Below are 23,401 nucleotides of genomic sequence, written 5' to 3'. Positions count from 1 at the left end.
AGCACCGCTGATATCCCTGTGCTATGCAGCTGATATCCCTGTGCTATGCAGCTGCTTCCCACTAGCTATCTACCTTACGTTTGGTAGTGTATATATGTCCATGCCTTCTTTAACTTCATTTTGATGCATTCGAATGGCAAACACTGGGAAGAGAACTCGCATGAAATCTCAACTCTTCATTTTTTCAACTTCCAAGCAAAACATAAGTGTTATCTTCTACATCATTCGATCTTTCACTAGTGAGTGGTGAGAAAAAGTGGTGACTTACATAAACTATGTCCTTTCCATCGAGGGACTGATACCAAGAGAAAAAATTGTAATTCATCACTTAATGAAATGGAAACAAGTGGCCACCAAGAATGATACAAGTTATGACTCCATCAAGGAAGAGATACCAAAGAAAAAAAACGGCACAAGTGATTATTAAATAAAACAGAAAAAAAGTGGATAGGGTGGGAGAAAAGTTTAACTCATAACCTTTGAGGTTGCAAGTTGGGGTCAGCCTATCTGAACCAAACCGTATGTACCGTGTGATGTTTTGTGTTTCTCATCTTCTGCTGTCTCCGCTGGCTGCACGATCCTACCCAAAGATCATGGAATAACATTTATACTGAAACTTGCTGCTTTCATTCTTCAGGAACTGCAGTGCGAAAGTCTCACTCACTTGAACTCTTCTTGGGCTCTCAATGCCCAATTAGGTTTTTATCAAGAAGCATTACTTGATTTGCATTTCTCTAATGATTAATGATATTGAGCATCCTTTCATGTGTTTGTTGGCAATCTGCATATCTTCTTTGGAGAAACGTCTATTTAGGTCTTCTGCCCATTTCTGGATTGGGTTGTTTGTTTTTTCATATTGAGCTGCATGAGCTGCTTGTATGTTTTGGAGATTAATCCTTTGTCAGTTGCTTCATTTGCAAATATTTTCTCCCATTCTGAGGGTTGTCTTTGGGTCTTGTTTATGGTTTCCTTCTCTGTGCAAAAGTTTTTAAGTTTCATTAGGTCCCATTTGTTTATTTTTGTTTTTATTTCCATTTCTATAGGAGGTGGGTCAAAAAGGATCTTGCTGTGATTTATGTCATAGAGTGTTCTGCCTATGTTTTCCTCTAAGAGTTTGAAGGTGTCTGGCCTTACATTTAGGTCTTTAATCCGTTTTGAGTTTATTTTTGTGTATGGTGTTAAGGAGTGTTCTAATTTCATTCTTTTACATGTACCTGTCCAGTTTTCCCAGCACCACTTATTGAAGAGGCTGTCTTTTCTCCACTGTATAATCTTGCCTCCTTTATCAAAGATAAGGTGACCACATGTGCATGGGTTTATCTCTGGGCTTTCTATCCTGTTCCATTGATCTATATTTCTGTTTTTTTGCCAGTACCATACTGTCACGATTACTGTAGCTTTGTAGTATAGTCTGAAGTCAGGGAGCCTGATTCCTCCAGCTCCGTTTTCCTTTCTCAAGATATCTTTGGGTATTTGGGGTCTTTTGTGTTTCCATACAAATTGTGAAAAAATTTTTTCTAGTTCTGTGAAAAATACCAGTGGTAGTTTGATAAGGATTGCATTGAATCTGTAGATTGCTTTGGGTAGTATAGTCATTTTCACAATGTTGATTCTTCCAATCCAAGAACATGGTATATCTCTCCATCTATTTGTATCATCTTTAATTTCTTTCATCAGTGTCTTATAATTTTCTGCATACAGGTCTTTTGTCTCCTTAGGTAGGTTTATTCCTAGATATTTTATTCTTTTTGTTGCAGTGGTAAATGGGAGTGTTTTCTTAATTTCAGATTTTTCATCATTAGTGTATAGGAATGTCAGAGATTTCTGTGCATTAATTTTGTATCCTGCTACTTTACCAAATTCATTGATTAGCTCTAGTAGTTTTCTGGTAGCATCTTTAGGATTCTCTATGTATAGGATCATGTCATCTGCAAACAGTGACAGCTTTACTTCTTCTTTTCCAATTTGGATTCCTTTTATTTCTTTTTCTTCTCTGATTGCTGTGGCTAAAACTTCCAAAACTATGTTGAATAAGAGTGGTGAGAGTGAGCAACCTTGTCTTGTTCCTGATCTTAGTGGAAATGGTTTCTGTTTTTCAGCACTGAGGACGATGTTGGCTGTGGGTTTGTCATATATGGCCTTTATTATGTTGAGGAAAGTTCCCTCTATGCCTACTTTCTGGAGGGTTTTTATCATAAATGGGTGCTGATCATTAGAGAAATGCAAATCAAAACTACAATGAGATATCATCTCACACCAGTCAGAATGGCCATCATCAAAAAATCTACAAACAATAAATGCTGGAGAGGGTGTGGAGAAAAGGGAGCCCTCTTGCACTGTTGGTGGGAATATAAATTGATACAGCCACTATGGAGAACAGTACAGAGGTTCCTTAAAAACTACGAATAGAACTACCATACGACCCAGCAATCCCACTACTGGGCATATACCCTGAGAAAACCATAATTCAAAAAGAGTCATGTACCAAAATGTTCATTGCAGCTCTATTTACAATAGCCGGACATGGAAGCAACCTAAGTGTCCATCGACAGATGAATGGATAAAGAAGATGTGGCACATATATACAATGGAATATTACTCAGTCATTTAAAGGAATGAAACTGAGTTATTTGTAGTGAGGTGGATGGACCTAGAGACTGTCATACAGAGTGAAGTAAGTCAGAAAGAGAAAAACAAATACCATATGCTAACACATATATATGGAATCAAAAAAAAGAAATAAGTGGTCAGAAGAACCTAGGGGCAAGACAGGAATAAAGATGCAGACCTACTAGAGAATGGACTTGAGGATACGGGGAGTGGGAAGGGTAAGCTGTGACAAAGCGAGAGAGTGGCATGGACATATATACACTACCAAACATAAGGTAGATAGCTAGTGGGAAGCAGCCACATAACACAGGGAGATCAGCTCGGTGCTTTGTGACCACCTAGAGTGGTGGGATAGGGAGGGTGGGAGGGAGGGAGATGCAAGAGGGAAGAGATATGTGGACATATGTATATGTATAACTGATTCACTTTGTTATAAAGCAGAAACTAACACACCATTGTAAAGCAATTATACTCCAATAAAGATGTTAAAAAAAAAAAAGAGGCATTGCTGTGAGATGCTTCACTCTGGACTCCATGTACCAACTCAGATGCAGACAGACAACTGGGGGAAATGCAGAGTCATGCCGTGTGAGCAGCAATGTCTATTCTGCTCGTGAAAAGTAGACTTCCGAACGTGGTGAGATGGGACTGTTAAGAGTGTTGGCAAGATTCCCCATGTGTTCTAGCAGACAAAGCAGAACATTTCTCTGTTCAATCTGTTTGCTTCAAGGAAGAAGGGAACTTATTATGGAGGGCATTCAGGAGATGGCACAGCCGGCATCAATCACTACCTGCCCCCTCGCTCCGCCTCAGCACGGTCAATGGCTTGGCCAGGGTGGCAGCTGATTTCTGTTGCTTAAGTTAGTGTGTTAAGTCATGAGAGTTCAATGCAAGACCAGCTACTCATTACTTTCTTAACAGGATACCCTTCTGGATGCTGGAAAGACTGTTTCTTAAATGTGGCAAGAGATCAAGTAGAAGAACTTCCATCAGAGGAAAAGAAGTTAGGAAATTTGACCAAGGTCACACTGAAAGATGACGTACGTAACCAGGATTCAGCTCAGGTGGCCTCGAGGGTCCACTACAGAATGGAAACCAAGCCACAGACAGATTTAACACTGTGGCTTCTTGAGGAAATGATCTTTCATGTAACTTCCTAACATTCTCATGGACAATATGTTCTTATCAGGGCAATGCATTACCTAAGGATAAGCCAGGTAAATGTTTGCTATTGTCTTATGCTTTCTTATGTATCTAGTAATAGTAATAACACAGTTAACTAAAAAAAGTCCTTTATGGCTGGGAAAAATCCCTATCCTCAGAGATCACTCCAAACAACCTAGGCAGAACCAACATGAGAGGCAGAAATAACAACACTTACTAGCTGAGTGACCTTGGACAAGTAACTTGACAATTACTTTGTTTGTTTTAAGTGGGAAAAAGGACTTAAGTCATAGAGTTGATACATAAGTTAAGAAGGCAGGGTAGTAGGCTGAATAATGAACCTGCAAAGATGACCCTGTTCTAATCCCTGGAACCTGTATGTTACCTTACATGGCAAACCCAGAACTCTGCAGATATAATTAAATTAAGGACCTCGAGATGGGGAGATTTTCCTGGATTATCCTTATGGGAGGCAGGAAGGTTAGTGAGAGAGAAGCAAGAAGATGCAAGGGCAGAATCAGAGATTAGACAGGAGGGTTGGAGAGACAGACAGAGAGATCGGAAAATTCTATGCTGCTGAATTTGAGGATGGAAGAAGGGGCTAGGACCCAAGGAATGCAGGCAGGCTCTAGAAGCTTGAAAAGGGAACTAAACAGATTCTCCCTTCAAAGCCTACAGAAGGAGCCCGCCCTGCCAATACCCTGACCAAACTCACGAGACTGATTTTGGACTTCTGGTCTCCAGAACTGTACCATAGTGAATCTGTTCTGTTTTAAGCCACTGCATTTGTGGTCATCTGCTACAACAGCAACAGGAAACTGATAAAACAGTATATGTAAAAGAACTGAATAGACAACCTGGCACGTTATGAGGACTCAGAGAAATATCTGTTCCTTCTTTCTCCTTTTCCCTCATGAAAAGGGACCAAATTTTAGCATCCCAAATCTACAGCAACTCCATCTACACTTTACCTCGCATCATAAATGATTCATGCAATACATTCGGTAGTGCCCTAATATTACCTGCTATCATATTAGGATAAACATGGGTACATTTATTATCTACCCAACCATGGACACAAAGGACCACTTATTTGCTCCATTGAAATCTGAAGAGAAGAAACACACTTTTGCCCGAGAGACCGGAAGCCTACTGGTTCACTAACGGCCCCCGTGGTGGGCTACAGATCCAGGAATAACATGGGGTCCACACCTCACTTGACTAGTATTCTCCCTCCACTGAAACACATATTGTGTCATATTCAATCCACAGGATGGCTCCAGAGGAAGGTAGACCATATGAAGGTTCTTTGAATTACATTACTTTCAAACAAAGACAACATATAAATTGAAGAGTGTTTATTTTCTTTCTATAAAAAAAGCAAATCCAGTTTGCAGTCCTACAGAGGCAACATTTATTTCAACTGCCCAGGCAGTTAAGAGAAAGGGTTCCTGTTTTGCTCTGAATCCAGCTCTCATCAATTCTTGAGAGTCTATTACACACTCCAAGGAGAAACACCTGCTTGATAAAGAGCCTCTATGGCACTGACATGGTACACAAGAAATGGCTTTTACTGCACGATGTGAAACTTAAGACAAAAGTCAAAACTCACCATTTTCAGGCCCCAAAGGTGGCCTCAAGGCTAATGCGATGCATTAGTTTTCCCAGTTAGTAAAAAAAATATATATATGATTTTTAGTGTTTATCCATGAGGGCACTTTTAGGGCAAGAATACAACTCTGAGAAAATCTCTGCTAACATTTTTCATTCCCTTCTCTCTCCAACTCTTATAGCACAAATACTACTTTATTCAAACATGATTTTTAATCTCAAGAAATTCATCTCATTTGCATCTAGGAAAAATAGCACAAAATTTGAAGAAAAGAAAGTACAGAGTTGAGCAATTTTGAAAAGATTTCAGAATCCCTAGCCACTTCCCAGTAATATCAACTATTTGTAGACCCCAGGGCGGTTGCAGAAGGGACAGCTTCCTGGGCTCACAGGACATTTGCCTTCCTCCCCAAGGATTAAGGACGACAGGGGGCTGAAGCTGTGAAAGAGGCCCAGTAACTATGCAAGACGGCAGCCCTCAGTCTCTGGGAGTGTCAACTCACTCTGCGGCAACTGCAGATATAACATTAAAATGGATGGTATCGATTTTAACCAAATGGTGGCTGAAACAAATCATCTTGTAGCTGCTCAGCACACACCCCTACCCTGAATGAAGCCCTTTGAAGGACACTATTGTTTGTCCTAGTGACTGTGGATAAAGCAAAAATGGTTTGTGGTATATTCAATATCTCGTAATAACCTACAATGGAAAAGAATCTGAAAAAGTATTACATATATATATATCTGAATCTTTGCTGTACATCTGTACATCTGAAACACCTATATATTTAGATATATAGAGATATGGATATATAGAGAACATGCATAGAATATATATATAATATATAACATACATATAACATATATAGGTATCTATATAGATCTATATAAATATAGCTATAAATATCTGAACCACTTTTCTGTACATCAGAAACTAACACAACATTGTAAATCAACTATACTTCAATAATTTTTTTTTAAAACTGGTTTGTGGTAACGGGTGGAGAGGAAGTGGCATGTGGAATCCTTGCACCTTAATTTGGTTTGTGGCCACACCAGGCCTTATGGTCTCTGAGACTGCTCCTCTGTGTGAAGGATACCTAGATTGCCACTGGCCAATTTTTATTTTTTTCCTTAAATCTGTACGATCACACCTTACTGATTTTATTAACTATGGAAAATTTTCATTCCCATTTAATTACATGCTGGTCTGAAAAAAAAAAACTATAAACATTTATTCTATTCTAGAAACATATTTTCCAAAATCCGAACAAGAAAACTACTACATTACAGGCCCAAGACCCTGAGAGCTGACTCCCAAGTTTGGTAGCAAAATACATGTGTGGTGTCCAATTATATTTTATTAAATATCTTTAGTATAAGTTCTTTGTCTTCAAAGTGTCCCTTTTCTCTTTCCTTATTTTAAAAAGGATCATTGGCTCCTTTTCATAAACTTGTAAGTGGACGCCCTTATAATACCTCCCACGATGGTCCCATAAAGTCTGTAGCACGAGGTGTGCCTCACTGGTCTAGTTCTGGAGCCAAGGACGGTCAAAGCATGGCCCTTCCTGACCACTTGGATGACACCTGGTCCTGGTTGCTCAAGGTCTCTTCAGGGCAGGAAGCAGTGCAGACCAGGTCAGCAGTCTGACTTACCACTCTGTCAAATCTGTACTATAAACATTAGGTTATGTAAACCCTCAACTTGGAATTTCAGGTCTTCCTGACCTTGGTGCAAGTGATGGAAAAGAAAGTTAAATATGACTGCCAGGACCAACCTGATCCAGTCACTGCTGTTTGAAAAAGGATACCATCTCTCCCAAAACATCTGAACTCTGTAGAGGGAACAATCGTGAACACTAAGTGCTGTGTGTTGAATCTATGGACTTTTCTAGAACCCAGATTTGAACTATTACTGAACATGGATAAATGTACAGTATATGAAGATATACCAGTTAACAGACCCACGTCAACAACTGTCTATTTCTCTTAATGTGGAACACAGAGTTTGATATACATAGGGACCAAAGAATTAAACATTAATATCTGAATACTTTTGCTACACATGTTGTAACACAAAATTTTTTTTAAAAAACAAACTGGGAGATTTGCTAATACCAGTGGGAAAGCAATATTTACAGCCACATCGCAGTACCTTGAATCATGCCTGCCACAAACTAGATGCTCAGTCAATATTTGTTGAATGACAAACAGACCTCCCTGTTTTCAAAAAGGAATCCAATTACTATTCATAGGTCCATACACAAATAAAAGTCTAGTGTCAATATTTAAAGGATTTTTTTTGCTCACCACCATAATACATTTTGATGAACTTATAGAAAATGGACTAACTCGATACAACTTAACAAATAATAATAACACATCTTCTATGTGCCAAATACTGATGAATGTGCTCAGAGAGGGGTTCACAGAGAGTCATGCCAACCATCACCTTTATAGATGGAAACTGGGTTCCTGTGGAAATACACAAACCCAAGTGAAAAAAAAACAACAACAAAACTATTCATACGGATATTCCACCATGACCTGAAGTTAAGCACGTCAATGTCAGGACCCCTTCCTGGTTTCCCCTCCAAAGCGTATCTGCTTCACCAGCTTGCCACCATCCTGGATGAGACCACATGGATCCTAGCTGGCTTTGCTTCCCACATCTCCTACTATCTCCACTTCCTATTTTTGCAGTGCTTCATCAGAGCCTATGTGTTTCCCTGATGTATGTTTCCATGCATCACCCACATCGAACACTGCAGGACAGCCCTCGACACTATAACAACTAGTTCCCTACCAGACCTTCCCTCCCAATTCCAATCACCTCCCTCAAGGATGAGCTCAATCACCCCAGCCCACTTCATCATTTCGTCCCATCCCACCACAGGTGGAAAACAGGCCCTATACGAAGTGCTATTGACGACACAGGCAGATTTCAGGTGGGGCACACTCTTGCCACAGAGAAATATGCTTTCACCCAAAATGAGTGTCTTAATAAAGTGTCACTGTAATAATAATCATTATCATTATTATTTGAATGGTGGTTGATGTGGCTGTCAGCACGTGGGTGATCCTGGGGTTGCTGGGTCTGAGTCTGACGATGCCATCTCTGCTTGTTGGTTCATGATTCAATCTACCCAGCACACCTCCTGAGGCTGGGCAGGCAGGGCAACCAGATAGCTACTCTGGTTTCCTTCTGATGCCCGTGAGCAGATGAACTGCACACTTGACATTAGCAGTGACAACATCATTTCAACAATGTCTCAAATAACGTGGACGTAAGATTGAACATGCATTTTACCTGCTGACGCTTTTCAAATTCCAACTTGATCCGGGACTTGATGCAATTGCAAGTGTCCTGATACGTCTGCTGCAGAGCGAGTTCCATGAGGTGCTTATGGTACGCCCCGGCCAGGTTCCCGCAGATGAAGATGATCACGTTGGCCAGGATCTGAGGACACAAAGAGCCACTCAGTAGGGCGACCGTTTATCATTCGAGAACAGAACAACACCGCAATGCACGTGAGCAGCAGTCTTCAAAGAGATGACTCTGCCTGAGGTTAATTTTATTTCTGTTCCCGAACTAACATTTTTATTTACTTAACAGAAAAGGATTCCACCCCCTTCTTGGATCCGTGCCCTCTGACAGGTCACTTTGCTGCCCCTCCCTTGTCTCTGGGCTCAGCCATGTGATTCGCTACAGCTAATGCAATGTGGGTGGGAGTAACTGAGTGCCAGATCCAGCCCAGGTTTAGAAGGCCTGGTGTGTTCTGGGTGACACTCTTGTGTCTCATCAGGAAAAGACTAGCCCGTTGGTCCTGGGAAGATGAGAAACTCATGGAACAGAGACATTCAGCCAACCCATAGTCCACTATCGAGGCCACTGGGATTTCATGGTTGTCATACAGCATTACTGTGGTACTCGATGATACAGGCTGTATTCACTGAGCCTGGAGAAGTTATATTCCCCATTATTTACTGTTTATATAGGAATATAGGAACCTTTCAAACCATGTAACTTGTTGCTCTATTCATGATAAAAACCGTTCATGTTCACAAAAATTTGTGGTGGGAGGGGAGAGAAAAATATATAAAGAAAAACTACAAAGAACCTATAATTGTCCTGCCCACGAAGAACTTGGTGCCATATTTTCTTTTGTCAAGACTGTTACCTTGTTCCAAAGGAACCAAGTTCATTCTGAATGCAGAGTTTTGCTTTGCTTTTTTAAGGTAACATTTAATCTGATTTTTTTCAGATCATGAAAATTCTGTAGAAACAGGATTTTGAATGCTTAGATAATATTCAGTTCTATGACTATATCATAACTTAGTTATGTCTATACTATCTTTATTAATATTCTTTATTAATATTCTTTGCATTTGCTTTACGCTACAGTGGTCAACCTTGTGTCCAAAGCTTTGGCCTCATATTTAATCATTTCTCAGGCTCAATTAGTAAAATACACTGAGTTGAAAGCCTTGAATATTTTAAAGTTCTTGATACATATGGCAAAATTGCTCCGAGAAAATGTTCCACTGATACTCTCACCACCAGTGTATGACCATGGTCTTTTCAAGGCCCACTATTAACACAGAGCGAGTGGTAAAAATTAAATAAAACTGATGATCCTGTGTTCAGGGCTAGACCTGCACAGGTGTGGCAGGGCATACACGGTCACACCTGCAGAAAATGTCCCTCCGCTCTCACCCCCCTCCACATGACCCTTCCTCTCACCAAACGGGCACTCATCCCTTCAACAACAAAGGCAGAGCATCTGTGTCCAAAAGCTCTGTGCTCCTTGCTAAGGGTCTCCCACTGACACAGGTCAGCTTAACACATCAGTCAACTGACACGGGCAGCATGCATGCCAGGACTCAAACACTCTTGGGGGAATTTTTATTCCTAAGCCTTCAAGGTTCCCATGACAGGACTTCACAGAGAACCATGCCATCCTCCCTCTGCACAGTGTAGTACTCCCGATGATTAAAATATTAGCTCTGTGCATTGCTGAGTGTGTGCATGTGTGTGTGTGTGTGTGTGTGTGTGAGACATGCATCTGTGTGTGATTTGCATATGATACATGCATGATACGTGTGTACATAATATGCATGTAAGATTTCTGTGATGTGTATGGTGTGTGTGATTTGTATATGTGATATATCCATATGACACATGTCTCTCTCTGAGTGATTCATGCATGATGTATGTATGTGGTACACATGTGTACCTGGTATGTGTTATGTGAATGATATGTGTAATGGATGTGTGTGTGTCGTATGTAATTTATATATGGGATAAACGTGTGGTTTGGGGTAGTGTGTGTGTGTACATCATGTGCACACGTGACACATGCATGTGCTCTGTGTGTGCCTCAGCACAGAACAGGGGAGCAGTGTGCTCATCTTCGGTGTTGCTCCCAAGCATTTCTAGTTGCACAGGCTCTGTTCCTTCCCACTGCCGTCCTTTCCCACATCACCCCCGTGGATGTCAGTCCTTCGAGGATGTGGGAAAGCTCGTGAACTTCCTGGCTTCCTGCCTGAGCACAGGTCATTTCAGAGCCGGGCCCAGGGGTGCACTGTTAATTTAGTCCTGTCATGCTTTGCTTCTGCAAAATGACCATCCGCTTCGCTAAAGATTCTTCAGACCTTGACATTGCTGAGTTTGCTTTGAAGAAGAGTGACCCAAAGAATGCAGGAACCAGAAGTGCCAACACAAACCAGCCTGCCCGGAATTAGAAAACACCAACTCTTTCCTTATTAGGTGCAGCTGAAATAATAACAAAAATAACTGTGATTATCTATAAGAGCTTCTTCTTTTTCTCCTTAAAAATGCCTTCAAACAAAGAACTCAGTTCCTCCAAAATAAGAACCAAATGTAAGCAAGGGAACTGAATAAAGCCATCCCCTGTCCCCTGGCCTCTCTCAGCAGGGAGTACGAAAGGGGCATCTCTATTACAACACTGCCTGCCTGATCCAGTGCCCTGGCAACTTTGCAATGTCATGGGATGGAAGGAAAAGCCTTCTTTTGCTTACTCATTCATCCATTCATCCATTTGGTCAATGGATGCTGCATTACTTCCAACAACATGTAATTCGAACCCTCCCTGGCTATAGATAATTAGAAAGAATGAATTTATAGATTTTTATTTGGATATGTAAAGGAAATGCTTAAGAAATAAACAGCTAAGAGTTTTAATGCCAAGTTGTTATGGTCTTTCTCTTCTGGTGGAAAATTTAATCAAATTACAAGCATTTTTCTGATCCCTGCTTTCATCCTAAAATACCACAGTCTAAGGTTAATAGAATTAGTCCTGGTATTTTAACAACTACACATATTTACATATGTGATTGATATCCTAAAGCATTTTTCCGTCAAAAGGGCGCATTCATATAATGACTCTATAAAACCTAGGGCACAAGGAAGTGATGCGGTTAATGTTTTCGTTTAAAAAATAATATCACAGCATTTTACTTCCTAGAAGACTGTTTAACACACAATAAAACACACAATAAAAAATCCTATTTTCACAATGTTGGATTTATTTTATAACATCATACTGTCTTGATGTCTTCTTTTATCTCGTTGCTTCATTTAGCTACTCTCACATCTGTCAGAAAATAGGAGAAGAAACTTAGCTTCCCAAGAGATGTCTTGGAAGAAAATAAATTGTTTAAGGTAATAACAGCAGCCAAGGTTCACCATGAAGTTTCAAATTAGGCCTTAAGATCAAGCTTGACCCACGATCCAGAATCTGTGCAAACCGGACTCTGCCCAGTTGTCACAGAAGCCTGGTTGTCTCCACCACTTTCCATTTCCCCAACTTCACTTGATGTGAGGGTGGGAAGATTGGTCAACACTTGTCAGTGATTCTCAGGAGATGCATAAATAATCAGTCCTGTGCTGGTGGGAAGGCCGGTACCCACCAGCAAACTCTGATTCTGCTTCTTTCACAGCCACCACCTTGCCTTTCCAAACACACCTTGTTTCATCCTTGCAAGAGTCCAGAAAGTAAAACAGCCAGGAAGATGGACATTTTTGTTATTTCATTTTATAGGCAAAGAAACAAAAGTCTACAAAATTAAGAGACTGGAGGGCAGGGCTCCACCAGGCTCTCAGGATTACCCCATACCCACCCACATGGCCCTGATTCACATGGGCCAGGGCACATTCGTCTAGCACAATTCCACTCTCTACTTGGGCGTGGGGAAAGTATTTCTGAAGAATTTCTAAAGAGACATGTATAAGCTTTGAAGCAGCTAACATCATTTTCCTTTACAAAGCATTTGTATTTGATGCTATAAAGCGCCTTCATCATTTAAAGTTCTTTTAAGTGGCTGCAGTTTGGAGACCACACGTCCATGGAGCATTTAACTATGATGCTGGTACATCGACGTACATTCAGAGGAAAGTAACAGGACGTGAGGCCGTTCCTAACGGGATCATGTGACCAAGGGCAACTGACCCGAGCAGGGTTATTTCATCTGGGAAAAGGACATTTAAGGATGTGAGCTCACTGTCTTCAAACAGTTGAGAAATTATCACGAGGATTAGGTGACCACTCAGGTCCTCTGTGACTCTTTTAAAGAGTTTTAAAATTGTTCAATACTCCCATTCTTAACCTCAGGTTAGGGGTTGCCGATTACAATGTCCACAGAGGTCAGCAGGCAGCACACATGCAAGCTGAGGGTGGGGTGAGGCTCCTGGTAACAGATGAAGCCCCATCACTCAATACCATGACTTCCCTGTGAGCTCACTGCACAGGGCTGGAGGAGAAAGGACAGTACAGCATTTAAAACAGGTCCTCAGCTTAAAACAAAGCAGATCATAAATATGCAAAAATACCAATTATAAGTCAAAGGATAAAAGGGATTATAAGAACTTGATGAACCGAGCTGCAAATGAATATTCAGCAAGCTCACTGCATCTCATAAGCATCAAATTTGGCTTAAATAAAATAATGCTCTTGCTTGGGAGAGAAAATGATCAAGGTAGAGTTTTCCTTAACTGAGCTCTCAAACATGGCTACAGAGAATCACAATTCCATCTCCTCAGCATTTCCTGCAACCCCCAAAGAATTAAGTTTGCTATATGCCCTGGCCTCAGGATTTCTGTTTTTTTTTTTTTTTTTTTTTTTTGCGGTACGCAGGCCTCTCACTGTTGTGGCCTCTCGCATTGCGGAGCACAGGCTCCGGACGCACAAGCCCAGCAGCCATGGCTCACGGGCCCAGCCGCTCCGCGGCACGTGGGATCCTCCCGGACCGGGGCACGAACCCGCGTCCCCACCATCGGCAGGCAGACTCCCAACTGCTGCGCCACCAGGGATGCCCCAGGATTTCTGTTTTTTATCAGCCTTTTAGTATAGACCAGAAACACTGTGCTTTGGCTATAACATCTAATGATCCTCAGGTCACATGCTGGAATCTTCTTCTAACTTAAAATCCCTCCAGATAAGGAGTGGAGTCAGAAAATATTATGGGCTGAATGTCATGTCCTTCCCAGATGTATATACTGAAGGCTTAACTCCCAATATGATGGTATTAGAGGTGGGACCCTTGGGAGATAATTAGGTTTAGATAAGGTCATGAAGGTCCGGTCCCCATGATGAAATTAGTGTCCTTATAAGGAAAGGAAGAGACTCTGTCTCTCTCTGTCTCTCTGTATCTGTCTGTCTGTCTCTCTTCCTCTCTCTGCCATGTGAGAAGGGGTGTCTGCCAGGAAGAGGGCCCTCACCAGAACAGAATCATCAGCACCTTTATCTTAGCTTTCCTAGCCTCCAGGGATGTGAGAAATAAGTATCTCCTGTTTGCACCACTCAGCCTGGGGTGTTTTGTTATGACAGCGTGAGCTAAGACAGAAAGTTATGAAGAAAATTGAAAAACCAACCACCTCAACAATGGGTGTTATTAGCGTTTTGGTTGGTTAGACTGGAATTGAAAATTGGGAGTCAAATGCAATTTGATTTCCTATGGAAATGGCGGCTAGAAATAGTACTGTTGGTTGTGATTATTATTTTCATTATTCTCTTTTATATTAGAGCTGTTATTATTAGGTCTTTTTGAATAGCATACCTTATGCTATTTTTCCAGCTATATTTGGGCTAAAGGGCTAAAGAATCTTACACTTAGGGTTCAAGTTTGGTATCACAGCTAGATAAAATTTCAGGGAGGAGTTTGAGAGTCATTTGCTTCTCTCAGGAGTGTTCCACTAGCTCATTACAGGCCAGTGGAAAGAGATGGGCCTAGAAGATACTCAAGATCTTGATAGAAAGTTCCTCTCACAAATTAAGTCATTGAGAACACATCTTCCCTAGAAGGGAAAGCTGGCTTCACCCTGCAGAAACCCAGACTTGTACATCTCAGCTCAGGGATTGCAAATCTGAAACTGATGGGGAGAAAGTTGGCTTGATTAATAGTTTAGAATAACAAAAAGGAGACAAAACATAGAGTTTCCAATATTCAGAACTCAGTGGAAGAAGAATGCACAAGCCTCCCTCCACCGAGATCCATAGGTCACTCTGCTATTCACAGAGGAGTGCACTGTCACACGTTTGTTCTCTCATCCAGGCTCTCTCTGATTTCAAGCACGTGGAAGAATCTTAGCTTTCAGGGTTTAGTTCCTCTCCACCACAGGAGCGAGAAGAGCAAACAAATAAGCTGTATGGAAAGGAGGGAGCTGCTAACTCCGGAACTCATAGCCCACTTCTCCTGTGGCCAAAATGGGACCAGTCATTTCCTTTTTGTTGTTAACTTACTCGGCAGGCCATTTCTGTAAAACAACACCAGCAGACACTCTTCTCCCCACTCTCTTTGTTTCACAGAGCTCCAAGCCCAATTGGGAGTTTACCTGTGATTACAAAGGACTTTTATTAGAGTTAGTCTCCATCTGGTCCAAACTGTCTCCTGCCCTTCTGCTGGCACAGTGACGTCTGAATGATTACATCTGACATTCTGTCAACCAATCGATGATTAACTGAACTTTACATCTTTACTAGTACCCAACAGAAGCCACTGTCTCCTTGGTCTTTGTAAGTCCACATAGTTGAATGAAAGTTAATTATTCCAAAGAGGTTCCACTCTTTCAGAAACCCAGAGGACGAAGCAGTGCTGGATTGTCCAATGGGCTTAATAAATGCTGGTTTCTGGGTATTCCTGAACCTTCTCTCCCATATATAATGACATATGCGCAATAGGAGAACACCTCTAAGTGCTGTGTCTCAGTGCGTTTCAAAAACTTTAGAAACATATAATTATATACTAATTAAAACTCAAATTTTATTCACCTTGAATCAGCTCACCTAAGGATCTGCACTAAGCAATACAAAATTTGCCTAATTCTGGTGATTTCAGTGGACTTACAAGTGAAAAAAAAGATATTTGAGCACACTTTAGACTTTAATTTAGACAGATAATCTCTCTAATTAATCTGGATCAATGAAATTTAGCTTCGTTTAAACACTATACACAATTATCTTCACATCACTGCTTTATAGGTGACACATTTGATCCACATTTAAAAAGTTGAGGCAACAGGTGTTCAGAGTCAGTCAACAAACATGACCAAGGCTATCAGACACTCCAACCTGTGCAGCTTAGTTTAAGATGAAATGATACACCACTTCATGTGAGATAAATATGTCTCTTCAACCAACAGCACGCAAGAAGGGACGCACATCTTTTATGGGTACTCGGGGTACATTTGCATGGCTACCCCATTGGCAACTTGCATTATGACCTACTTGTGACCCCATTTATAACCTACACAATAGTAGATAAATTAGAATTAAGCAAACCAAGCACAATATACCCTGCCAATTATGACTGAAGAAGAGGACACCTTATGAAGTTGAATGGAACTAAATGTAGATATCAAATGTAACATGATAACAGAGGGACAAGTTTGCTGAGGGCAATAACACCACAGGGATAGCACAGCCAATCCTGGGTATGAACTTAAACATGACATTAGCAAGTGCATTCACATGGAAGTGATAGATTGCAAAGTCCTGTGCAGTCACGGACTCCAAATACAGGAGAAAAAACAATGAATGCTGTGATTCTCAAGGTCTACCCTGGAATTGCCCTTTTTAATCAGACCAAAATATATTCCATAAAGTCATGCTGTGATTAAAAAAGATAAATAACTGCTTGGCTGCATAACTGAAACCTTCTGCAAATTGGAAAACAAAGAAATTTCCTATTACAAACTAAACTAGATGTTTCATTAATGATAGTAATTAGGGGAGGGGATGGCTGGCAGCAGCTTTCCTTTTAACAGGATAAAAGGCTGAAATGCACTTAAAAGTAGTGTCTACCCGGAGGGTGCTCCTGGGTTTCCTCGCCACCTTCTTTCCTCTCCTACTGAGGGTTTTCCTGAGGAGTGGGTCTTGGAGGAAGCAAAGAGATTTATACCGTTGACACCAGACTCTGACTTCTGAGCAATTTCAACCAGAGAATATATTGGGCTGGCCAAAAAGTTCGTTCGGGTTTTTGTACGCTGCTACAGAAAAACCCGAACAAACTTTCGGGCCAATGCAGTACATTAGTTCCACCCAAATCACCAAGAGGCATCTCATGCTGTCTCACAGGGCCACGACCAAGCAGCTCTTCCCAGTCAGCACCATTCCAGGACCCTAATCAAAAGGAATGGGTTTTGCTAAACCCGTGTGTGCGCTAATCTCCTTGGGCTGCAGGGACAAAATACCACAGACTCAGTGGCTTAAACAATAGAAATTTTTGTTTGTTTCTTTGTTTACAGTTGTGGAAGCTGGACGTCCAAGATCAAGGTGTCAGCAGGGTTATTTTCTCCTAAGACTTCTCACCTGGCTTGTAGATGACCACCTTCCAGCTGTTTCCGCACATGGCCTTTTCTCTATGCAAGCCTGTGTGCCCCTGGGGTCTCTCTGTGCGTCCTAATCTCTTTTTCTTATAAGGACACCACCCTAATGGCCTCATCTTAGCTCAGTCACCTCTCCAAATGCCCTGTCTCTAAATACAAACACATTCTGTGGTACTCAAGGTTGGTCTTCAACATTACTCTCTTAACTTTCATATAGAACACAGAGCAGTGCTAATTATATTTATCATGTTATACACTGCATCCCCAATACTTATTTACTTTATAACTGGAAGTTTGTACCTTTTGATTGCCCCTCACTCAATTCTCCCACCTCCAACATACTACTGAGGTTTTTTTTTCTATTTTTTTAATTGAAGTATTCTTGATTTACGATGTTGTACTAATTTCTGCTGTACAAAGGACTCAGTTATACACATATATACATTCTTTTTTTATATTCTTTTCCATTATGGTTTATCCCAGGAGATTGGATATAGTTCCCTGTGTCTTTAAAACTATTGAATTTTAAAGACAGATTATTTATAAATTACCAGAAAATTCCCTTAAAGGTTAACCCTGCATTCTTTAGAAATCTGGGGCTGGTAGCTCTTTTGCAGAAATGCCACATACTGCTGATGGCTTAATACAAACTAAGACATTCATTACATCACTTCATTTGTTCAAAAAACATTCATTGAGCATTTATTTATAATCAACTAAATGTTATATTCTCCCCACCCAAGAAATCAACCTCGCTGACAAAAATGTAATAAAACAGACCGATAATAAATGTCAACAAAGCAAGCAAACAAAGGCAGGTGATGCAAAGCAGGCTTCTAGGAGCTGCACAGGTGAGATTTCAGAGGGATGGCCGTGATCGTCCTACCGTTAGGGTTCCCCATTAGCGGGCCGTCTTTATGAGACTTATGGATGCCTGTGGTTGAAGGAAAACTGCTGATAAACTGAGCATGCATCGCATACATCCTCCAACATTACTATAAACTTTTACTTGCAAAAAGTAAAACCACTAATGCAGAGGTTCCCAAATTTTCTTGTTTCACAATGCCCGTAGTGTCTTCTTAATATTTTCATAGCATTCCTAGGCCAAAGGAGATATCTAACAGTCTTGTTTATTAAGTAGTAAGGTCTGAACTGCTTAAGTATTATGCCCTAACAGCTTAGGAGCTGTTGGAAGAGAAATCCAACATATATATTGAAATAAAATATTACAATTTTATTTCATTCTTAAGTAGCCACTTACTATGTGACTTACTATGGGCCCTCAGTAGTCAGTGTGTCTGTTGAGCATTGCATCTGCACAAACACTAGCCTCGGATTCAACACCGCCACCCACATTTCCTATCCTGTCTTGATTTCCCCAGGCCACTGTTCTTTTTCCTGGTCACATATGCCAAAAACCCAGCTTGACAACAAAAGGAATGCAGTGCCACCTAATATTGAAACCATCAACTACCTTGAGTTGATTTCCACAGTGACAGATGTCCAGTGTTGCTAGGTTCCCCTTGAAATTTTAAAATATCCTGGGATGCCCTGGTGGTGCCTTAACACATGGATTAGAAAGCACATCACTAATGACATACAATTTCAACATCAATAACAAAAATATATTAACTAATTAGGTAGAATAAAAAGGGTTATTAAACTCATGATGGGTCTGCTACCTATTTTCTCCTTAATCGACTCTGAGAAGACACACGTGATTCGACCAAAAATATATGAGACTTCATATGGGGAATCTAATTTTTTAAAAAAATAATACTAATGAACTTATTTACAAAACAGAAACAGACTTACAGATATCGAAAACAAACTTATGGTTACCAAAGGGGAAACATGGGGGGAAGGGATAAATCAGGAGCTTGGGATTAACAGACACACACTATTATATATGAGACAGATAATCAGCAAAGACCTACTGTATAGCACAGGGAACTCCACTCGATAATCTGTGATAACCTATATGAGAAATGAATCTGAAAAAGAATGAATACACGTATATGCATAACTGAGTCACTTTGCTGTACACCTGAAACTAACACAGCATTGCAAATCATCTACACTCCAATAAAATTGAGTATATATATGTATGTGTATATATATATATATATATATATGACTTGTTGGCAGTTTACACAGAGGTGTCTGTTTCTCCCAAGTAAACCCGAGCTGAAAGTATTATTGTGCAGATTCTCGGAAGCTGCAGCCCGGAGTAGCAATGGGTTTAACCTTCTGGGTTCAGGTCTTCTCTGTGTCATTAGTGATAGCAACTACTTCCTCCCCAAGCCAACTAGTCTTCCTTGGGGACAAGAAGCCACAATTAAATATACCCCGTGAGTCCAGTTTCAGTCAAGGGCTCACCCAAAAAAGATGGCGTATGCAAAAGAGGCAAAGTCTCATGAAATGACAATTTACAAAGGTTTTCAGATGGTGGGTTTCACATACACTGTCTCAGCCTATCAAGAAAATGAGTTAAAGCCCAAACCCTCATTTGGGACCATAATGATCATATTTTTAAAATCTCCAGTGTTTTCCAAGTCTAAATACATTTCTGTGATGAACTAACATGCTTCCTGATGGTGTGAAGAAGCATTTCAAGCCAGGAATGAAACAGAAATCTATCCAAGGCTACTAGAATTCCAAAGAATGAGTATAAAAAGTTAAAAATACTCATTTCTATTTTCCAGTGGACATATTACATAATAAGCCTGCCCACTAAAATTCCAGAGTAAAATTATTAGATGAGCAGTCCAGGGGTACTAATTTTTTAAGGACAATAATAAAGAGTAGAATTCTTAGTTCACAGCTAATGAAATTCCCTTTATTTTGCATCATATGTAAATCAGTCATTAACAAATTAGGGTAATGTTTACTTTCTCACAATTTAACTATTTGAGAAACAGTTTGATGCCTTTTTAGAATGAGTTTGCAAGGATATTTGGAATATGAAATTCAATAGAAACAGCAAAGAAGTTTATTGCTATAGGTTTAAAAGACAAAGAGGAATTATCTCTACACTGAGAAATTATCTCTATACTGGAAAGAAGAGGCAGGACATGCAGAGCTTCCCGTGATCAGGTGGTCCTGAAGGTTGTTTTCCCCCCATCAGAGAAACGGAAATGTTGTGCTTGCTACAGGAAATAGTTTTCACACCTTAAGGATTTCTATAGGCAATCACACACTGAAAGATGCTGATGAGAAAAAACCGTGCCTAGCATCAAAACCACATGGGAGTAGAATTGGAATGGAGGAAACGGTTTGATTTTAGAATATGCATTTAGAAATTTCTTTGTTGGGATGAAATTTGACAACCAAATTCCACCACTTGCAAGAAAAATACCTTTTAACCTTGATGCAGAAGAAAACCACACAGCCTGGACCATCACCTTGATTATCAATTGTCTCCAGGCAACAGGGATTTCAGGCTCCAGCTCATGTCCGCTACTTCTGTCATCAATCTCTCCCTCTTTGAACCATTCCCAGCAGCAAGCAAGTCTGCTCCCAACCGAGCAGTGCCTTCCCTAAATACAACACAACGCTGCCTTCTTCTTTATTTCTCATTTCCCTTAACAGCCGAACCTCAATGGCTTGTCTACTGAAGCTCTTCCTACTTCTTTGGCCTCTGATTCTCCATATTCCATTTCAAACTATGTAGCAACCCCAAGAAGCCACAAAAACTACTCTTGTCAAGCTCACTGGTTACCTACAACTTCGTCAATCCCATCCACTCCTTTCCACGCTCCCCTTACCGTGACTCCCGAGCAGCGTCCTCAGCAGAGCTGGTCCCTTTCTCCTGCCAAGGATCCTGGTCTCTCTCAGCTTCCTTGGCCCCATGCTCCCTGGGGTCTGGCCATTCGGCTGACTCCAATGCTCTGACTCAAATACTGCCCTCTCCGGGGCTCAGTCTAGGTCCCTTTCTCTTTAAATTTCTCCATTTTCCCCTTGCAGGGACATCCATATACCTGGCGCCTTCTTCAACACCATCTAAATAGCACCAACTCCCAAAGGTGGACCTTGAGCCCAGACCTTCCTTCTGAAGTCTAGACCCAGAAGAGTTGGCCTGCCCACTTTAATGTCTACACTGAACTCTTCACACATCTTGCCCCAGTCTGCATCTTTAGTTTCTATTCATGCCCTACCCCTCAGTTCCACTCAAGGTACTGTGCCCTCCTTGGGGGTCATCCAGCTTGCCCATCTCTCCAGGCTCAAGGTCTTTACACACACAGTTCTCTCTGTCTGAGAAGCTCCTTCCTGCCCCTCTTCCTGTGTGGGGCCTACTCATACCTGGCTTCCATGACAGGCCTGCCATGAGCATGCTCCATGAGGGCCTCCTGGTAATCCACCAGCTGCACCCTGCTATTTCTCCCAATATCACTTTGCTTCCCAAAAGGTGATAGCTTGTGTTTACCCATTAGCTTATTGCCTGTCTCTCCTGTTTTGCTCTATGGTCCATGAGGGCAGGGATCCCATCTGTTTTATTCCATTATGGATACATTGGGTAATTTGTATAGGGTCTGTCATAACATGTTCTTGGTAAATAGTCTCTGTTTCTTTTTTCGCTTTTGTTTGTTTTGCTTTATATTTTTGTCTCCATTGGGTCTTCATTGCTGCACGTGGGCTTTCTCTAGTTGCAGCAAGCGGAGGCTACTCTTCGTTGCGGTGCACAGGCTTCTCATAGCGGTGGCTTCTCTTGTTGCGGAGCAGGGGCTCTAGGCACATGGGCTTCAGTAGTTGTAGCACGTGGGCTCGGTAGTTGTGGCTCACAGGCTCTAGAGTGCAGGCTCAGTAGTTGTGGCGCACAGGCTTAGTTGCTCCATGGCATGTGGGATCTTCCCGGACCAGGGATTGAACCTGTCCCCTGGAAGGTGGATTCTTAACCATTGCACCACCGGGGAAGTCCCTGGTAAATATTCTTTGAATGAATGAATATAATTCCTCATATCCACATGATTCACTACACCACAATTGGAGAGATACTAATTCATATACTGAATAAAAATATATTTTTTTCATTCAACAAATATTATTGAGGGCCCATCATGTGACAGAAGCTGTTCATGGTACAGGGACTATAATTTTAAGTAAACAAAAAAGACAAAAATTCTTGTCCTGGTGGAGCTTAAATTTAACTATGATTTTTGGCTTTGGATCAATCCACTCCATTATTCTGCCTTTCACATTTGGGGAGAAAGCTTCGTAATTGCTTTGTCAGATGTCATCCTTAAGAGAAGGGTTATGCTTTGACATATACCTGATGTCCCTTCAGTAATTCCATGCAAATAACACCTGGGACAGACATGAAGAATTTGGACCCAAAATTGTCCCATCAGATTTAACCTGAAAAGGATGCAGATACATGTTTCATCACCTGAAAGACAATGCAATTCTGGCCAGATTTGATTCTGATCTGTGGGGTGAACAAAAACATCTGAAGAAAGATATGTGCAAAAAAGGAGGGAGGTGAGTGGGTGGTAAAGATTTTAATTTTGGAAGCAGAGAAAGAGACTAGTCTCTGAGGAAAACAATGTTGTCTGGAAGAGAAGTCGTCTTGTCAGCGGATTCCAGTACCTGGCCCACCTGGCTGGTGTATCCCTCTAAGTGGAGCCTCATAGTTTAGGCTTTAGGAAATGGATTTCTTAGGCCATACATTCTCAGCAGGGGCTCCAAGAGGGCAAACACTGGTTCTCGGGGAAAGCCAAAAAATTAATCTTTTAATGCATGATACACAGATATGCATACATAAATAGATATGCAATATACCTGTGGTATTAAAATGTCATGGGGGATTGGTTAGAAAAAAAACATTTAAAAAGTCTTCTTAAGAGAGTAGTAATGGAGAAAGGTCGAGAAACATTGCCTTAAACATACAAATCCCCACTCCACCTGTGTTATAACTAGGCTCATGGGTGACCTTTGGACAAGGTGGCTTCTTGCTATAGAGAGAGAAGATAAGAGATGATTTTATATGAACAACTAACTGGTCTACCCGATAGGCATATTCCGCATGATAAACTAATACATTGGCATCCTGGGTTTAAATATCATTCTTTGCCACTTTTGTTAGAGCAAGTCAGCCTCCCACATTTGGTAGAGTTTGGATTACTAACAAGGTAACACTTCAGAGCTCTCCAGACCACGGGCCACTCCCTGTAG

The 23,401-nt window shown here is 41.0% G+C and overlaps 1 protein-coding gene across 2 annotated transcripts in view; it reads right to left on the bottom strand.

Moving 5' to 3' along the window:
• ADCY2 (adenylate cyclase 2) overlaps positions 1–23,401 on the bottom strand; it is a gene marked incomplete at its 5' end in the record, with an annotated part of 433,407 nt that overhangs the window by 213,210 nt on the left and 196,796 nt on the right. For both annotated transcript variants that reach the window (XM_082650879.1, XM_082650880.1), the window contains one exon: positions 8,696–8,845. In XM_082650879.1, the coding sequence (XP_082507005.1) occupies positions 8,696–8,845 (150 nt within the window). The remainder of the gene's footprint in view (positions 1–8,695; positions 8,846–23,401) is intronic.

The sequence above is a fragment of the Grampus griseus genome (genome assembly GCF_964374135.1).
Source record: "Grampus griseus genome assembly, chromosome: 3".
In the NCBI taxonomy this organism is placed as follows: Eukaryota; Metazoa; Chordata; class Mammalia; order Artiodactyla; family Delphinidae; genus Grampus; species Grampus griseus.
This window is presented reverse-complemented; position numbering and strand designations above follow the sequence as displayed.